A 19,778-nucleotide genomic window follows, 5' to 3' on the forward strand; every position below is an offset into this window, starting at 1 on the left:
AAAAAGCTAGCCTTAGCTTTCCTAACTGCCTGAGTATATTGTTTCCTATATTCCCTGAAAAGTTGCATATCGCGGGGGCTATTCGATGCTAATGCAGTACGCCACAGGAGGGTCAAGGGCAGTCAGGTCTGGAGTGAACCAAGGGCTATATCTGTTCCTGGTTCTACATTTTTTGAATGGGGCATGCTTATTAAAGATGGTGAGGAAAGCCCTTATAAAGAATAACCAGGCATCCTCTACTGACGGAATGAGGTCAATATCCTTCCAGGATACCCGGGTCAGGTCAATTAGAAAGGCCTGCTCACAGAAGTGTTTTAGAGGGAGTTTGACAGTGATGAGGGGTGGTAGGTTTGACCGCAGACCCATTACGGACGCAGGCAATGAGGCAGTGATTGCTGAGATCCTGAAGACAGCAGAGGTGTATTTGGAGGGCATGTTGGTTAGGATGTTATCTATGAGGGTGCCCGTGTTTACAGATTTGGGGTTGTACCTGGTAGGTTCATTGATCATTTGTGTGAGATTGAGGACATCTAGCTTAGATAGTAGGACGGCCGGAGTGTTACGCATGTCCCAGTTTAGGTCACCTAACAGTACGAACTCTGAAGATAGATGGGGGCAATCAATTCACATATGGTGTCCAGGGCACAGCTGGGGGCTGAAGGTGGTTTATAACAAGTGGCAAAGGTGAGAAACTTGTTTCTGGAAAGGTGGATTTTTAAAAGTAGAAACTCAAATTGTTTGGGCACAGACCTGGATAGTATGACATAACTCTGCAGGCTATCTCTGCAGTAGATTGCAACTCCGCCCCCTTTAGCAGTTCTATCTTGTCGAGAAATGTTATAGTTAGGGGATGGAAATGTCAGGATTTTGGTGGCCTTCCTAAACCAGGATTCCTACACGGCTAGGACATCCGGGTTGGCACAGTGTGCTAAAGCAGTGAATAAAACAAACTTAGGGAGGAGGCTTCTAATGTTAACATGCATGAAACCAAGGCTTTTACGGTTACAGAAGTCAAAGAATGAGAGCGCCTGGGGAATGGGAGTGGAGCTAGGCGCTGCAGGGCCTGGGTTAACCTCTACATCACCAGAGGAACAGAGGAGGAGTAGGATAAGGGTACGGCTAAAGGCTATTAGAACTGGTCGTCTTGTGCATTCGGAACAGAGAGTAAAAGAAGCGGAAGAATAGATTCAAGGCAAAATGTACAGGCAAGGTGTGGTAGGATGTTAATACAGTGGAGGTAAACCTAGGCATTGAGTGACGATGAGAGAGGTTTTGTCTCTAGAGACACCATTTAAACCAGGTGAGGTCACCGCATGTGTGGGAGGTGTTTGTGCAACAGTATCTTCTAAATCAAAGAGGAATAGGTGATGCATGAATATGTTAGCTACATGAAGTAGCTAAGAGAAAACATTTAATGTAGTCAAAGATTATAGGGTCCCCTAGGAAACACTGACCAATACTTTGGTTCCTACCCTGTCACAATAACTCCTCCCTGGCTTTCTGAGTTCGTTGTCATGTCAAACACTGTATTCAAAGTGCCCACTATTATAATCTAACTATACAATTTGAATAATCATTATATTTCCATGATTTCAACAGTTCACACAAGCCGCAAGTCAAATAGTAATTGCAATATTTGGTTAAAAATAAATAAATGTTTTGCCTACATTGTGCAGTCCTAAATTGCAGTCTGAAAATGATCAAATTAGTGCATGAAATGCATTTTATTTTTGAAAATGCTGAATATAATTTTGGGTTTAAGTTTAATTGAACAGTATAGAACAATCAGAATAGAGAAAGACACATTGAAATGACAGTGTATGTGTTGCCATCATAGGGTCATGAATAACTCATAAAGCAAAATGAAAGCACACTTTTATAATTGAAAAACAAAACACCATCAAATACCATCATTTAATATCACATAATATCCCAAAATTGGGATATTATATTTTGGCCATATCGCCCAGCCCTATCAATACCCTGCGACTTGCTGCTCTGACCAAAAAGAGAGTGAAAGAGAGTGAGAGAGAAAGAGAGAGAGGCCGTGGAGGGGTTTGACGGCTGGAGATGGCTGTGATTTTTCCCAGGCTCCCAAGGGGCCCGGGGAGAGACGGCATTGTATTCTGACAACGCCGCCTGTGAAGAGCACTGTGTGTGTGGGTGTGTCTCATGATTTTGCATGTGGAATATCACACAATTTCACATGTGTAGTTTCATGTTATCAAATTAACTTCATATAACATAACATGATCACATGAAAACACACACTTCACATGTGATCACGTGAAATTCATGTGGTTTTTCTGTAAGGGGTGTGTTTGCATGTGCGTGCGTGTGTGTGTAAAGAGGCTCAGTGGTTCCTCTCTAAACAGGGTGTTTAACCACCTACACTGCTCTGTACTTCAGGCGGATGAGGAGAATAGAGGAGGTGAGGAGAAAAAGGGAAAGAGAGAGAGACAGGGGGAGAAAAGAGGTATTTAAGGTATAGATGTGATATCAAAGGACCATGCAATGCTTACTGGCACGGAACTCAGATCTGGGCTGGAGAGGGGGGAGTGGGGGGTATTGAGTGGTGATGACAGGAGAACACAAATACACAGATCACTGTTCTACTCTTCATGGAGCAAAAGAGAAGGAGAGAGAGAGACAGACAGATGTAAATATATCCATTCCATCATGGTATGATAAATTAGATACACAGTAGAGATTCTGACGAGACCGACTGTAACTCCAAGAACTAGAGGAATGGTTGAGATTCTCTTCCGTCAAGCAGAGAGGGCGCGAGAGAGGAAGAGAGGGAAAGTGAGACAGAGGGAATGAGAGAGGAAGAGAGGGAAAGAGAGACAGAGGGAATGAGAGAGGAAGAGAGGGAAAGAGAGAGAGTGAGAGAAGAAGAGAGACAGATGGAATGAGAGAGGAAGAGTGGAAAGAGAGAGACAGAGAGAGAGAGAGGAAGAGAGGGAAGAGAGGGAATGAGAGAGGAAGAGAGGGAAAGAGAGGGAATGAGAGAGGAAGAGAGGGAAAGAGAGAGACAGAGAGAGAGAGAGGAAGAGAGGGAAGAGAGGGAATGAGAGAGGAAGAGAGGGAAAGAGAGAGACAGAGAGAGAGTGAGAGAAGAAGAGAGGGAAAGATAGAAAGCGAGAGGCTGGTATGTTTGAGGTTGGTAAGGCATATAAGGGAGGAAATAACCACTGCATACACACACAGACACGCAGGTGCAACAACACAGAAAAAAAGAGACGGGCCACAGAATAAAGAACTACTTGTGTGAGGTACGGTTGAGGGTTTGTATCCAGTGCTGGAGGTTTCAGAGGAAACAGAGGGAGGATGCAGTCAGAGAACCAGGGAGAAGGTAGAAAGAGAAAAGATAAGAGTGGAGAAGTACAAGTTCTCTTCATTTACATAATCCACTCTCATTATAACCACTATAGTTACTCTGCTGCTCTTTTCATATAGGGGCCTCAACTCAAATAATGTTATCCTGTTTATAGGCCTATCTACAGTATGTGTGTGTGTGTGTGTGATGTCACTAGTCTGGCAGTATAGAGAGCCAGGGAGGAGGAATTTGGGGATCTGGGATAACGGGAAACAAATGTGGGTTTTCAGCCAAGGAACTCCAGGAAGCACGGAAATTCTATCTGATACAGTGGCTAGGGGAGGGGAAACACTGACGCACCAGGGGGAACTAAAACAGCGCAACACCAACCACATCACGCTATTGTGTCACCAACCTTGAAATAAAACACACAAGTGATCACACATACACAAGCTTGTCCACACAAACCCACACCAATAAATAGTGTTTTTCAGTTATCAAATGCAAACACACACACACACACACAGACACACACACACCTTAATGAAACAAGTCGTTTCTCCAGTGGATAGAGTGGAAATGAAGTGAAGATGATGCAATTTGTCACATAGTTAAAAGCTTCCAGGGATCTGACTGCAATAAGATGGACATATATTTTATTTGCCATCTATATGTCAGCACGTCTTCTCAACATATTGGGAGAATCAGAATTACATCATGTAAACGACTGTACATAGTGCTTCTAAACAATAATAATATATGTTGCACATCTGTTGGGTGTTAGACAACTACTCAAACACACACAGGCGCACAAGCACAAACAACTGAGCATGTAGTGCACACACACACACACACACACACACACCTGTTGCTGCTGGAGGTGCAGTAGGTCCACTGGGCTGATCTCCCCGTTGTTGTCTCCGTTGGACCCGCCTTCTCTCCCTCCCCCGCCATCCAATTGGCTGCTGAGGTTGCTGACTCCGTTCTGATTGGAGGTCGTAGTTCGAATGGTCTCAGAGGCTGATTCCACCATCATCACGTGGCACCTGGGAGGGAGGGAGGAGAAAGAAAGACAAACAGAGATTAGGTGACGGTGAACGAATGCAGCCATGGGTCAACGAACAACGCAGAGAGAGCGAGAGAGAGAGAGAGAGAAAGAGAGAGAGAGCGAGAGATAGAGAAAGAAAAGTGAGATAGAGAGAGAGAGGACACAGTGTTGCTCACACACAGATTTGACATGTTGGGCCAGGGGTGAGGGGATGGGGGTGAGTGAGAAGGTGATATATGTGTGAAGGGGGACCAAAGGTAAGGGGGGAGGAGAGGGCTTAAGAGGACAAGGGAGGAGGGAAGGAAGAGGGCAGCCTGAGGTTTGGCCTGCAGGACTAATGTCAGGGAGGGGCTGCAGGGAGGGGAGATGCTTCAGTGTGATTTGAGGTTGTCAGCTGATGTTGCGGTGAACCAATACAGTTTGTCCTTTACACCACATACTCATGACTAAGCAACACATATACAGCCTTTTGTTTTTCCACATATATTCTATTAGCAGCACACCCAGCGATCGCACCTGCTCTTGTCTTGGAGAAAAATAAAACATTAATTCTCTCCGAAGGCAGGTGGAACACACATACAGACACACATGGTTTCTCACACAACGGGCGGAATGCCTCCATATGGAATGTTGTGCCCCCCTGGCAGAAGCAAACACAGAGAAAGTTTATTTCTAAAACTGGTTGCAGAAATCAGAGATTGGGCTCATCATTAACAGTTCACAGGCCCAGCTCATCTGAAGATTGTTGTGTTTTCCAAACGTCTCTCTTGTTCCTTCACTTTCTCTCTGTTTCTGTCTCTCCTTCCCACTCTCCCACGCTCACGCTTTCTCTTAACGATGGCAAATACATCCCCGCTCCCTGTGTTTGCGAGCTTTGTATTTTCAAAAACAACAACAAACTCAGGAGGGGCGCGTTTTGTTGTGTTTGTCGAAGGAGAGCGTTCTAATTAGAGGGACCCTAAGAACACGCATCAAACATCCTCCCCTCAAAGACAACCCTACTCTGCGCACACACACACACACACACACACACACACACACACACACACACACACACACACACACACACACACACACACAGCATCTCTGGTTATTGTCAAAAGTTGTGCTTTTTGACAGACAGCTAATGGAGTTGTGTAGCTCTTTAAGCCTTGTCTCTATCTCTCAATTAAATTAAAGGGGCTTTATTGGCATGGGAAACATATGTTAACATTGCCAAAGCAATTGAAATAGATAATAAACAAAAGTAAAATAAACATTAAATAATGAACAGTAAACATATTACTCACAAAAATTTCCAAAAGAATAAAGACATTTCAAATGTCATATTATGTCAATATACAGTGTAGTAACGATGTGCAAATAGTTAAAGTACAAAAGGGAAAATAAATAAACAGAAATATGGGTTGTATTTACAATGGTGTTTGTTCTTCACTGGTTGCCTTTTTCCTGTGGCAACAGGTCACAAGTCTTGCTGCTGTGATGGCACTTCGCCCAATAGATATGGGAGTTTATCAAAATAGGTATTTATTTTTAAATTATTTGTGGATCTGTGTAATCTGAGAGAAATATGTGTCTCTAATACGGTCATACATTTGGCAGGAGGGTAGGAAGTGCAGCTCAGTTTCCACCTCATTTTGTGGGCAATGTGCACATAGCCTGTCTTCTCTTGAGAGCCAGGTCTGCTTTCTGCAGCCTTTCTCAATAGCAAGGCTATGCTCACTGAGTCTGTACATAGTCAAAGCTTTCCTTAAGTTTGGGTCAGTTACAGTGGTCAGGTATTCTGCCACTGTGTACTCTCTGTTTAGGGCCAAATTACCTTCTCGTTTGCTCAGTTTTTTTTATTAATTCTTTCCAATGTGTCAAGTAATTATCTTTTTGTTTTCGCATGATTCGTTTGGGTCTAATTGTTTTACTGTCCTAGGGATCTGTGGGGTGTGTTTGTGAACGGGACCAGCTTGCTTAGGGGACCCTTCTCCAGGTTAATTTATCTGTAGGTGATGGCTTTGTTATGGAAGGTTTGGGAATCACTTCCTTTTAGGTGGTTGTAGAATTGAACGGCTCTTTTCTGGATTTTGATAATTAGCGTTTATCGGCCTAATTCTGCTCTGTATGCATTATTTGGTGTTTTAAGTTGTACACAGATAATATTTTTTGCAGAATTCTGTAAGCAGAGTCTCAATTAGGTGTTTGTCCAATTTTGTGAATTCTTGGTTGGTGAGTAGACCCCTGACCTCACAACCATAAAAGGATTTTTATTCATCCTAAATGGTATGTCAAATTTTATGTTCATTTTGATGGCATAGAAGGCTTGTCTTACCTTGTCTCTCAGATTGTGGAAGTTACCTGTGGCGCTGATGTTTAGGCCAAGATATGTATAGGTTTTTGTGTGCTCTAGGGCAACGGTGTCTAAATGGATTGTGTATTTGTAGCCCTGGCAACTGAACCTTTTTTGGAACACCATTATTTTTGTCTTACTGAGATTTAGTGTCAGGGCCCAGGTCTGACAGAATCTGTGCAGAAGATCTAGATGCTGCTGTAGGCCCTCCTTGGTTGGGGACAGAGCACCAGATCATCAGCAATCAGCAGACATTTGACTATTGTCAAAAGTTTGGACACACCTACTCATTCCAGGGTTTTCTTTATTTTTACTATTTTTTACATTGTAGAATAATAATGAAGACATCAAAACTATGAAATAACAGACATGGAAACATGTAGTAACCAAAAAAGTGTTAAACAAATCAAAATATATTTTATAGTTGAGATTCTTCAAAGTCGTCACCCTTTGCATTGATGACAGCTTTTGAGTCAACGAGGGGCACAATCTCTGGCTTTTGTGTGTCCTCAGTGGATGTGTGGGGGTTGTCAGGAGAGCTATCAGGGGACCTGACAGGGGGGCTGTTAGGAGGAGGTGGGATTATTGTCTTTTATTTTTTGGCTTCAGAAGTCGGTTTAGACTGAACATTACTCACTCAGTGTTGTGTTGGGTGGTATTTACAGGTTCTGCTGTGTTTGTTCTGCAGGATTTGGTATGTTAGAAGTTTTGTTTTTGATAGTCCTTGGTAGTAATAGTCCATTCAAGTAATTTTGTCCAAAAATCAAGGTTTTAGGTCTGGAATTTTGATTTGGATTGAAGGTTTTGATGTTAAGGTTAGTATCCTGTGAAAAAAAGTCCTTCCTGTGAAAAAATTCAAGTTTAAGAACTCAATACCTCTCTCTCACTCCCTCCCTCTCTCTCTCTCTGTCTGTGACATGAAGACAGTTATGTGTGGCCAGTAGTCTCCCCCCCTCCCTCCAGAACAGGTATAGTAGCTGATCCTATGCTGTGCTGAGTGCATTAGAAGGTCTTTAAGGGTCTTCAGGCACAGATTGAGTTTCCTCTAGACTGTACAGCTCATTGACTTCATCCCACAGCAGACGCTTCATACGCCTCTCTAACCATGAATCACTGTCTACTAGCTATCACTGCCTCTCTCTCTACCGCATACCTCCAGGAGAGGAAGAGATAGAGAGGAAGAGAGAGAGAGTTTGCAGAGAGAGTATGGAGGTGAACGAGGGTTGAAGGAGGGACCTGTCACTTTTATACAGGTAGACACACGCGTACGCATGAACAATCACACACACACACAGGGCTGTGTGGTACACTATGGTGCTCTAATGGGTGTGTACTATGTCATATCCTGTAATGGGTGTATATAGCTATAGTAATAGGAGGTCAGAGGAGAGGCACAGGCATAAATCTACCTTTGATTAGAGCTGCGAGACAGACAACGCAGCACACACACATCGCTTTAAGTGTTTCTGGCAGAGCAGAAGAGCTTCCTGTGCAGAGGCCTGCCCTGACCTGTTACACACACACACACACACACACACACACACACACAAAACCCCCTGCAGCTGAACCCCTGACCTGAGCGAGAGCAGGAAGAGGCATTCCCACTACCCTGGAGAGAGGGAGGGATGGATAGATGGAGGGAGGGAGGAAGAATGAGGGAGGGAGAGAAAAGGGAGGAGGTGTACAGATCAGAGAGATCCATTATGTGTTTGGGATAGATGGGGAATAAAGTGTTCTTCTCCATTTTAGTTGGGATGGAGGATAAGAATGGGACTTGGACTGAACATGCCACAGATATAGGACAGCGAGAGAGAGAGAGACAGAGAGAGAGAAAGAGAGACAGACAGAGAGAGACAGAGAGAGAGACAGAGAGACACCCTGCTAGAGTAATATACGCTAACACACACTTCTCTCTGTTTCTCTCTCTAGTATGAGCAGGTCCTAATGTGTAATTGATGAAGCTGGGTGGATCTTCCAATATGTCCTGTTGCTACAGGTAGCTGCTGCAGCGGCTCCTTAGTAAGAACTAGGGTTGCAAAGCTACCAGTCATTTACCAAAGTTAATGGAATCATCTGAAATGTTGTTAATTAACAGGTCATCTTTGGTCATTTATACTTGAATGACTTAAAACAAAAGTATTCATATAAAGTATTAACTTGATCTATTATAATTTGATATTTTATCTATCACATGGTCTATCCACTAGACCAGAGCTCTCCAACCCTGTTCCTGGAGAACTGTCGTCCTGTAGGTTTAAGCTCCAGATCTAATCTATTGCGCAGGTGTTTGTAATAACTATCTGGTTGATAAACTGAATCAGGTTAGTTACAACTGGGGTTGGAGAGAGATTCTGCAGTAGTTCTCCAGGAACAGGGTTGGAGAGCCCTGGTCTAGCAGATAGACCATATGGTTCAAGAGAAAACAGCCTCAATGAAAGAAAGAAAAAAGCATCTAATCAACAATGGCATTATTTTCAAATAACTCTGCAACTCATTCAACTATTGAAAATGTTCACAACTGCCAGCAGTTCAACACCAAAATTTTTAAAACAGACATATTGACATAAGTAAAAATAAATAAATAGAAGTCTATAAAAAATAATATAAAGGATATTTAATGCTTAAATCCTTTATATTAAACACCAAAGGTTTTCCCTATATTGAAGGTTTATATTTAGGATAATGTTTTACAGCTTTGTAATTCAATGTTTATTTAAAATCATATTTATTTTATTATTTTATATATTTTATGTGATAAGGCCACACACAGGGCCAGAGATAATTACAGACACCTGTGATAATCTGAAGTACACAAAAAGGCCAATAGATGTCCTCTTACAAAGGTAAAAATAACTTGAAAGCTAAAAAGTTCCCATTAATATACCCTCCCTTTACAACCCTAGTGAGAATCTGCTAAAAGGCCTTGTACAACGCAGGGAGGAGGAGACAGGTGCATCTCACCCGCAGCCACTGATAACCCTGTATGAGTGATCAACACTCATAAGATGGTCATCAGATCAAGTCTGGTCTCCCAGCCCTATCCCTCCGTAAGGCTCTTTCCTGTCCTACGACAATACCAGGATCACTGGCTAGCTGTCTGCGAGCAATGGAGACAGGACAGTATCCTTCCAGAACTTTCTCTTCATTATCATAAGTCTCTCTCACACACACACTGTCAGACACATTCTCTCGGGAGGCAGACAGGTTGTTGACAAACTGGTTAAGATTTGCAGCTCCAGAACAGGAATGAGGTTTTAGTCAACTACACACATCACAGCTTGAAGTAATACAACAGTACTGACCACTAGAACCAATAAGACACCAATATGCTGTTCCAATACACTACAACAACATATTACAACAACACACTATGTGATAGTACACACTGTAATTCCCCAGCTAACCCCTGCTCCAAATCCTAACCCATTGTCAGTGTTTATTTATTGCACCTTAATCTTTCCATTAATCTTTCCCTCGCTTTTCCTCTTTCTTTGTCTTCTTCTATCTCATCCCTTGTTCCCTTTCAGGACAGGTTGAGATGCCTCTCTGTGGCACATCTCTGATTGGCTCTACTCCTGCACACCTGCAGTCAACTCCTCCCCCTCCCTGTGTGTGTGTGCACTAGTAGTTGTGTGTGTATATGTGAAGTGTATGCGTGTGTGTGTATGGATGTCTGTGTGTGTGTGTGTGTTTACAGCAGCTTACTGGGTTATTAAGTCTTTATCATGTTAAGCCTCATGTGGGAATATTTATACTGCTCCCTGAATGCCTGTTTCCTCGCCTTGCATCAGCTCCCAGGAACGCTGCTTATTAATACAGGGGAGGAGGAGGGAGGGGTGTGGGGGGAGTAGGGTCTGTGCCAACACATCTCCACATCTCTCTCTGTCTGTCACTCTCTCTCTATCACCACACCGGCTCTACCTTTTTCAGTCTATGCCCCCTTCTCTTTCTATTTTTTTCTCCTTATCTGTCTCCCCCTCTCTCTCCTTCAGGCCACTGAAACAGAGCCCCTCAGTGGAGTGTGCAGATTACAGTTCTGCTCTACTACAAACATACAAACTGAAACTCATTCACGCGTGTGTGTGTGTGTGAGCACGCGTACTGGATCTGGAGTCTGAGGTTCACTAGAGCATCTCTAACCCTGGTAAATATAAACGCCACAGCATTTAGATAACCCAGTCACCCAACTCATGCAGATAATACCATAAACACACTCTCACTCAAACACTAGTCCCTAAGGGCAGCTAGAAAAAGACACATTGAGAACCTACCACCAGCATGAAGACTGCTCTGCTCTCCAGCATTCTGCTGTGTTGTCAGGCTTCTTCTATATTTTCTTAAACAGAGTGTGCATTCCAGAAATGTCTATCTAAAATAAACAAACAGCTTTGTGTTTGAATGCGGTTTTCTCTACTCTTGAGACCTGTATGTGTATGTGCGTACATGCGGGTGTGTAGATAAATGAATGCCGGTTCTTTGTTTGTTTGAGTCACCAGAGGAAGGACAGGGTGTGTTTATGTGAGCTAAACCGCAGGCCAGAGGGCAGGTGTCTGTATGTGTTTGTGTATATGTGAGAGAAAGAGAGAGAATAGTGTGTCCATATGGGCTGTCTCTGGCCAGTAAACCTGTATTTCCCTTTCTGCCCTGCACTTCCTCTGTACCCTGCCTGTCCCATCACCATCAAAGGCCTCAGGCTTCCCTCTCACGTCCACTCAGCCTGCTGATCCTCCCTCACCTCTCCACTCTCCTCCCCCTGCTCCACATTAGGACAGGCTGGAATGTTCTGACAGTAAAGGAAAGATCCTTGCTTGAAGACTGCTTAGCTGGGCACTCAACCATTCCTCTTTTATATGGGGGGGGGGGGGGGCTCTGGGGATACACAGAGATGCACGCATGGACACACACACAGGCTCTCTCCAGCCATGGCACACTGCTCCACTTGGCATTATTTTTCTGTGTGTGCTCAACCACCCAGAAGACCAACGCTGCAGCACAGTCAACTACCTCTCCTCCCTGCTCCCGTCCTCCTCTCCTCTGTCAATGGGAATAAAGAAAGGAAGAGGAAAAAGAGAATATCTGCATGGCATTTTTGAGCTACTGAAGATTAGCTTCAATAAAAGAAGATGAGGTCAGAGGAAAGCAGAAATCCCCAAACACACACTTGGCCAGGTACTCATCCACTCACTCCCTCTTTCATTATTCAGACATCGCTCTCTCTCCCCCTCTCTTCTTTCCTCATCTGCTACAGAGTGGATATCCCTTCATTCAGCCTAGCTGTCTCTTTAGCGAGTTGATTGGTTGCTAGCAGCCATATAGCTGCAAGCTAAAGACCAACGCTAGCTGTCTCAGGCTGCACCGGCCCCTCTCCAACACTAGCAAGTTAGCCTTCAGCGCACGGCTAGCTAATGCTAGCTATCACAGGCTCTGTTGGCTTATAACCATTGCTAGCAGGTGAGCTGAATTAGCTGCCAGACAGACAGGAGTTAGCAGAGAGCTTCGGGTCAAGGGTTTTAAGGCCGGCTGGATGGCTTCAAAGGGCCTCAGGCCTAGAGAGACAGACTGTCCTGGCCTCTTCCTTACCCAGCTGATTCAGTCTAACATAAAAGGTCTTTCTATAAACTAGTGTACCAGTGAGGATTTCCTACACTAGACAACTTGTTTCAGCAGTTGATAAGTTTACATGAATATATAAGGGGGATCATAGTTCAATCATTCAATGAAATTAAAGTTGATTTAAACCTATGTTTAACCCTTTATCATGGTTGGTGTTTTGACAGATTTGACCAAAATGGTGTGACATAAAACATGAGCTTTCTGTCCTTGCTGTTATGGCTGTGTAAGTTGTTTTTATGTCATATATTCATCATTAATCAGTTCAATTAGACATTGAACTTGAACCCTGTAATAATCCTGGATCTAGCTGTTGGACAGCTTTTTGTATAGACATCTCAGAAATGTAGTGTAACTATGTCTCCTTGTGCTGAAAACAGTTTCATGGACACACACATCCAAAATGATGTATGTGATTGCAAAATGGAATGCTTCTAACCAAAAGAGTCACCTTACCTTAATACTTCAAACTTAAATCCTAGCTGTCATTAACATGATTCGTCAGTAATTATGCATAATATTGGCTATGCATTTGGTGTCCAGCTGATTAGTTAAGCGTGATATTTTCACACATCATCATCTGAACCAGGAAGTTTATTTTTCTGAATGACAGTCAAGTAACGAACAGCTGTTGTGATAGCGCATGTGATGTAACAACCTCTCAAGTCCTGGGAAAAAAGTGTTCACGAGGAATGTCAAGAATATCTTGGTGTCTCATTCATTATGCCAGTGAAGACAGTTGTGCCTGGATCAACATTGGACCTAACATCTAACATCCCTAGCTAACGGATGTTGATCAGTCACAGTCAATCGATGTTTGAAAAGTCATAGTCAATCGATCAATAATATAATAAAACTCTTTGCAACATTTTTTAAATTTAATTTACAATCTGTAGAAACTATGAGAATAGAAATGTTGGTAGCTTTTGTGAAACATCACAGCACAGTTGAAAAATACAGTATATGGCAAATATAAATCAAATATGGATAGTGTTAAGAGATCGATGGGAGGGGTTGAGTGAAGCTGAAGGTTGGGACTTTAAAATAAAAAGATAACTAATGTAACATTTTCTGTGTCCGTAAAATGTAGGTTCAGAATTTTGTGGATCAGCACAGTTGAAAAACATATGGAAAATAGGAATCAAAACTGGATGGTCTCAGAGATAGATGGGGGGTTTGAGGGTAGCTGAAGGATGGGACTGGATGGTCTCAGAGATAGATGGGAGGGTTTGAGGGTAGCTGAAGGATGGGACTGGATGGTCTCAGAGATAGATGGGAGGGTTTGAGGGTAGCTGAAGGATGGGATTGGATGGTCTCAGAGATAGATGGGAGGGTTTGAGGGTAGCTGAAGGATGGGATTGGATGGTCTCAGAGATAGATGGGAGGGTTTGAGGGTAGCTGAAGGATGGGATTGGATGGTCTCAGAGATAGATGGGAGGGTTTGAGGGTAGCTGAAGGATGGGACTGGATGGTCTCAGAGATAGATGGGAGGGTTTGAGGGTAGCTGAAGGATGGGATTGGATGGTCTCAGAGATAGATGGGAGGGTTTGAGGGTAGCTGAAGGATGGGATTGGATGGTCTCAGAGATAGATGGGAGGGTTTGAGGGTAGCTGAAGGATGGGATTGGATGGTCTCAGAGATAGATGGGAGGGTTTGAGGGTAGCTGAAGGATGGGACTGGATGGTCTCAGAGATAGATGGGAGGGTTTGAGGGTAGCTGAAAGATGGGACTGGATGGTCTCAGAGATAGATGGGAGGGTTTGAGGGTAGCTGAAGGATGGGACTGGATGGTCTCAGAGATAGATGGGAGGGTTTTTGGGTACCTGAAGGATGGGACTAAAAACAAACAAAAGACAACTACTGTAAATATACTGTGTCCGTAAAATGTATATAATATGTATAAGCTGGTAGTAGAAGGCTAAGTTTTTGTCCATTAGTTTACTCAATTAGCAGAAGGTGGTGGGGTGAGGGAAAAAAATAAAATAATATATATATATATCAGTACAAGTCAAAAGTTTGGACACACCTATTCATTCATTATTTTTTACTATTTTCTACAATGTAGAATAGTAGTGAAGACATCAAAACTATGAAACACATACCGAATCATGTAGTAACCAAAACATATTTTAGATTTTAGATTCTTCAAAGAAGCCACCCAATGCCTTGATGAAAGCGTTGCACACTCTTGGCATCCTCTCAACCAGCTTCATGAGGTAGTCACCTGGAATGCTTCTCCAACAATCTTGAAGGAGTTCCCACATATGCTGAGCACTTGTTGGCTGCTTTTCCTTCACTGAGGTCAGGTGATTGTGATTGTGGAGGCCAGGTAATCTGATGCAGTACTCCATCACTTTCCTTCTTGGTCAAATAGCCCATACACAGCCTGGAGCTGTGTTTTGGGGTCATTGTTCTGTTGAAAAACAAATGATAGTTCCACTAAGCGCAAACCAGATGGGATGGCGTATCGCTGCAGAATGCTGTGGTAGCCATACTGGTTAAGTGTGCCTTTAATTCTAAATAAATCTCTGACAGATTCACCAGTAAAGTACCCCCACACCATCACACCTCTGCCTCCATGCTTCACGGTGGGAAACACACCGTGGAGATCATTTGTTCACCTACTCTGTGTCTCACAAAGACACGGCGGTTGGAACCAAAAATCTCAAATTTGGACTCATCAGACCAAAGGACAAATGTCCATTGCTCATGTTTCTTGGCCCAAGCAAGTCTCTTGTTCTTATTGGTGTCCTTCAGTAGTTGTTTCTTTTCAGAAATTCAACCATGAAGGCCTGATTCACGCAGTGTCCTCTGAACAGTTGATGTTGAGATGTGTCTGTTACTTGAACTCTGTCAAGTATTTATCTGGGCTGCAATCTGATGTGCAGTTAATTGCCGATTTCTGAGGGTCTAATGAACGCATCCTCTGCAGCAGAGGTAACTCTGGGTCTTCCTTTCCTGTTGCGGTTCTCATGAGAGCCAGTTTCATCATAGCTCTTGATGGTTTTTGCGACTGCACTTGAAGAAACTTTCAAAGTTCTTGAAATATTCCACATTACTTTAAGACATTCCTGTCTTAAAGTAATGATGGACTGACATTTCTCTTTGCTTATTTGAGGTGTTCTTGCCATAATAAGGACTTGGTCTTTTACCAAAAAGGGCTATCTTCTGTATACTACCCCAACCTTGTCACAACACAACTGATTGGTTCAAACACATTAAGAAGGAAAGAAATTCCACAAATGAACATATAACAAGGCACACCTGTTAATTGAAATTCATTCAAAGTGACTACCTCATGAAGCTTGTTGAGAGAATGCCAAGTGTGCAAAGCTGTCATCAAGGCAAAGGGTGGCTACCTTGAAGAATCTACAATATAAAGTATATTTTGATTTGTTGAACACTTTTTTGGTTACCACATGGTTCCATATGTGTTATTTCATAGTTTTGACGTCTTCACTATTATTTTATAATGTAGGAAATAGTAAAAATAAAGAAAAACGCTTGAATAAGTAGGTGTGTCCAAACTTTTGACTGGTACTATATATATACAGCTGATCTATCCCCCCCCAAAAAAGGGGAAAACATAGTTTGCTAGGAATGTCTAGAATGTGCCTTGTTCATTATGTGGGTGAAGACAGCTGTACCTGGATCCACGTAGGATCTAATATCCCGAGCTAATTGATATTGATCATCTGTTGTTGTCTGCTTGATTTACAGCAGGTCCTCTTTGGATTTAACAGAGAGAGCATTAAGGTAATACATGTATGTTTTCATATGTTTTTGTGGCTCGGATTGGACACCAAGTATACTGTGAGTGTAGGATAGACTATTGCGCAACACCCAAAGCTATTCATGTGAATTATTCTGGAGATAATGACAACAATATAATCTGCTAATGAAATAACATGACAAATACATGTTGTTTTCCATGTTTCACCTGCAATTTTAAACAATAAAAGGGGCTTGAAGTAGTCTACTTGAACTTGAATTGGGAGCTCAGAAATTCAAGTACTGAAATAGGTCTCCCCTCCCTGTGTCTCCCCCTCCTCTCCCCTGTGTCTCACCCTCCCCTCTCCTGTGTCTCACCCTCCCCTCTCCTGTGTCTCCCCCTCCCCTCTCCTGTGTCTCCCCTTCCCCTCGTCACCCTCCCGTCTCCTCCTCCTCTCCCCTGTGTCTCCCCCTCCCCTCTCCTGTGTCTCCCCCTCCTCTCCCCTGTGTCTCCCCCTCCCCTCGTCTCTCCCCCTTGTCTCCCCTCCCCCTGTCTCTCCTATAGGAGAGGAGACTTGTGAGGAAACATGCTTCATTGCGAACCGTCACAATAATAATTTACTATAGTTAAAGGACAAATATAATGATCAAGGCCAGGGACTGAACTGACAGAGAAGGGAGAGGAGAGAGACAGAGGAGTAGGGATAGAGAGAGAAGTAGCGGAGGAGGGACAGGCAAAGGGAGCCAGCTAGAAGAGGTGTGTGCCTTGAACTGAAGGAGACAATAATAAAAAGTTGATATTAAAAAAGAACATGCACCGACCCACAACCTAGAGTCTGGACTGACCATATGGTGCGTGGGCTTTCTGAGCATGTGTGTGGGGGTGTGTGTCCGCATGTGAGTTTGTGGTTCTTTGAAGACAAAGTCCCTGTTTGCCGAGGCCATAAAGATTACAGCTCTCAGTCAGGTGGGCTTAGGAGCCATAGGTAAACACACACCACATTCCACACAGATGAGATCACTCTGTGTGTGTGAGTGACCCAGGCAAACATTCACTCCTTCCTCAACCCCGACCCCTCTTTTTAGAGTGCAGTAAGTGATTTACCAGTTGAAATAGACTGCTAGAAGCCCAGATAGCATATTTGGTTCCATGGAAGTTTTATTTTATCTTTATTTAACTAGGCAAGTCAGTTAAGAACAAATTCTTATTTTCAGTGACAGAACAGTGGGATGTTCAGGGGCAGAACGACAGATTTGTACCTTTACAGCTCAGGGGTTTGAACTTGCAACCTTCCGGTTACTAGTCCAACGCTCTAACCACTAGGCTACCCTGCCGCCCCAAAGTTTTCCTGGAAGGTTTTATTAAAGAGAACGTAAATTATAGACTTTTTGAAGATAATTAATTAATGTTCTGAGAACATGTTTCAATAAGACTTTTAATAACACTGCTAGCTTAGGTTAACCGTTTTGAACTCCAAGCACAGAATTTTTTTTGTAGCAGTGTCAATCCTATGATCTTCTGTTCTCTATCCATGGAAACAGTTCACTGCACCACCAGGATGGAGCTAGCATGCTGTATCTTTTTTAAACATACAGAGCTGTTGATTTGAGTCTATTCAAACACACCCCATTTCAAAGGAAACAAGTACTCATTAAGATCAGGTGTGGCCAATTAGTGGGCCAACACACCTGAACACACTTAACAAGATAGAGGATAGAGAAATGTTTGTTGACGCTGCGAATGGAATGTGTATGTTCTTAAATAATATTCTTAGAATATTCTTTGAACGTTACTAATATTTTGTTGTGTTTTTTTATGTTAAGTTTCTTAATGGTCTGAGAACCCGACTTTAAATAGAACCAGGAGGAAACCTGCAGAAAACGTTATGCTGAAGTACTGAAATACCCACTTAAGAAACATGGTTCACAGAACGTTATGTGTTAGCTGGGAGTGGTGCTCTCCACACACACACACACACACACACACACACACACACATGAATGAATGCACACACACAGCTACACACAGACAAATATTTGGAGAAGGAGCAGGCCTCTCACACACCTCATTTATCTTAGGTAAAATCACGAGTCCTACACTCTGAAGAATTGAGGGTTATTAGTGTGAGCGTGCATGTGTGTGTTGTGTGTGTGGAATGTGAATGTGTGCAATGTGTGTGTGAGGAATAAGGGTCAAGACATCGGCCGGTTGAACATCCTCTTGTGATCATGAGAATGAATAATCCCCTCTCTCTCACCCTCTGCCCCCCCCTCTCACCCTCCCTCCTTTTCCAGTATTAGGGGGTAATAGCAGGGTAAGGGCAGGCTATGACAGTCTACAGTGTTAATACCCAGATTGTATTTAACATGTCAGAACAGAGGTTAGGGAGCGGGGTAGAGAGGGGGAGAGAGAACAGAGGTTAGGTAAGGGGGGAGAACAGAGGTTAGGGAGGGGGTAGAGATGGGGAGAGAGAACAGAGGTTAGGGAGGGGGTAGGGAGGGGGAGAGAGAACAGAGTTTAGGGAGGGGGTAGAGATGGGGAGAGAGAACAGAGGTTAGGGAGGGGGTAGGAAGGGGGAGAGAGAACAGAGGTTAGGGAGGGGGGTAGAGAGGGGGATAGAGAACAGAGGTTAGGGAGGGGGTAGAGAGGGGGAGAGAGAACAGAGGTTAGGGAGGGGGGTAGAGAGGGGGAGAGAGGTTAGGGAGGGGGTAGGAAGGGGGAGAGAGAACAGAGGTTAGGGAGGGGGTAGAGAGGGGGATAGAACAGAGGTTAGGGAGGGGGTAGGGAGGGGAACAGAGGTTAGGGAGGGGGTAGAGAGGGGGAGAGAGAACAGAGGTTAGGGAGGGGGTAGGGGGAGAGAGAACAGAGGTTAGGGAGGGGGTAGAGAGGGGGAGAGAGAACAGAGGTTAGGGAGGGGGGTAGAGAGGGGGAGAGAGAGCAGAGGTGGTTTCTTTATTACCATCAGAAACCAGCTTGCGCGCCACTGAGCAATTAGCAGCTAGGTCCTACGAGACGCCTTTATTAGAATGACCTTCAGATGGAGCGAGAGAGAGGAATAGAGAGAGAGAGAGAGATAGAGATAGAGGGGGATGTGGGAGAGGTGGGTGAGTTAGAGGGATGGCTATACGGGTGAGAGGGTGGGCAGGGAGGGGGGAAGAGGGGGAAGAAGAGAGGGATGATGCCTAAGACAGAGGAGTCAGCTGGTCTGAGGACAGAGGAAGGTGTGATTGTGAAGAAGAGGAGAGGTTAAATGGAGGGCCACGTGGTACTCCATCAAAACGGTTATCCACATCTCTGTGACGCCAAAACAAAATTATACTTATTACACTGTGAACACGAAGAGTGATAAAAATTAGGGAAGCAAGAAAGCAATGAAGGCAGAAAAAGTCAGAAAGAAAGAGACAGATCCTGACGTGTGTGTGTGTAGTTTGTGTGTGTGTGTGTGTGTGTGTGTGTGTGTGTGTGTGTGTGTGTGTGTGTGTGTGTGTGTGTGTGTGTGTGTGTGTGTGTGTGTGTGTGTGTGCATATTACAGCGTCGGAGAGTAACAGGTGTCACATGAATCAAAGGACTGACAGAAGATGGGTGGTACTGAAGCATCCTGTATTAGAGAGCGGCTCGCTCCCATCGCCTGTGTGTGTATGTGTTTGTATGTGTCACGCCTGTCAAAGTGTGTTTGGTTTTGTTTATCTCTGAAGAAAGCTCTTATAAAATAGAAGGCTTCCAAACCAAACTGAATCCCCCTTTGTTTCAG

The 19,778-nt window shown here is 43.7% G+C and overlaps 1 protein-coding gene across 5 annotated transcripts in view; it reads right to left on the minus strand.

Annotated features, from left to right (window-relative positions):
• The window catches only part of foxp4 (forkhead box P4), a 200,783-nt gene that overhangs the window by 113,567 nt on the left and 67,438 nt on the right, over positions 1-19,778 (minus strand). For all 5 annotated transcript variants that reach the window (XM_064968599.1, XM_064968595.1, XM_064968596.1 and 2 more), the window contains one exon: positions 4,185-4,365. In XM_064968599.1, coding sequence (XP_064824671.1) covers positions 4,185-4,355 — 171 coding nt within the window. In that variant the 5' untranslated portion in view covers positions 4,356-4,365. The remainder of the gene's footprint in view (positions 1-4,184; positions 4,366-19,778) is intronic.

This window comes from Oncorhynchus masou, chromosome 6 (assembly GCF_036934945.1).
Source record: "Oncorhynchus masou masou isolate Uvic2021 chromosome 6, UVic_Omas_1.1, whole genome shotgun sequence".
Lineage (NCBI taxonomy): Eukaryota > Metazoa > Chordata > Actinopteri > Salmoniformes > Salmonidae > Oncorhynchus > Oncorhynchus masou.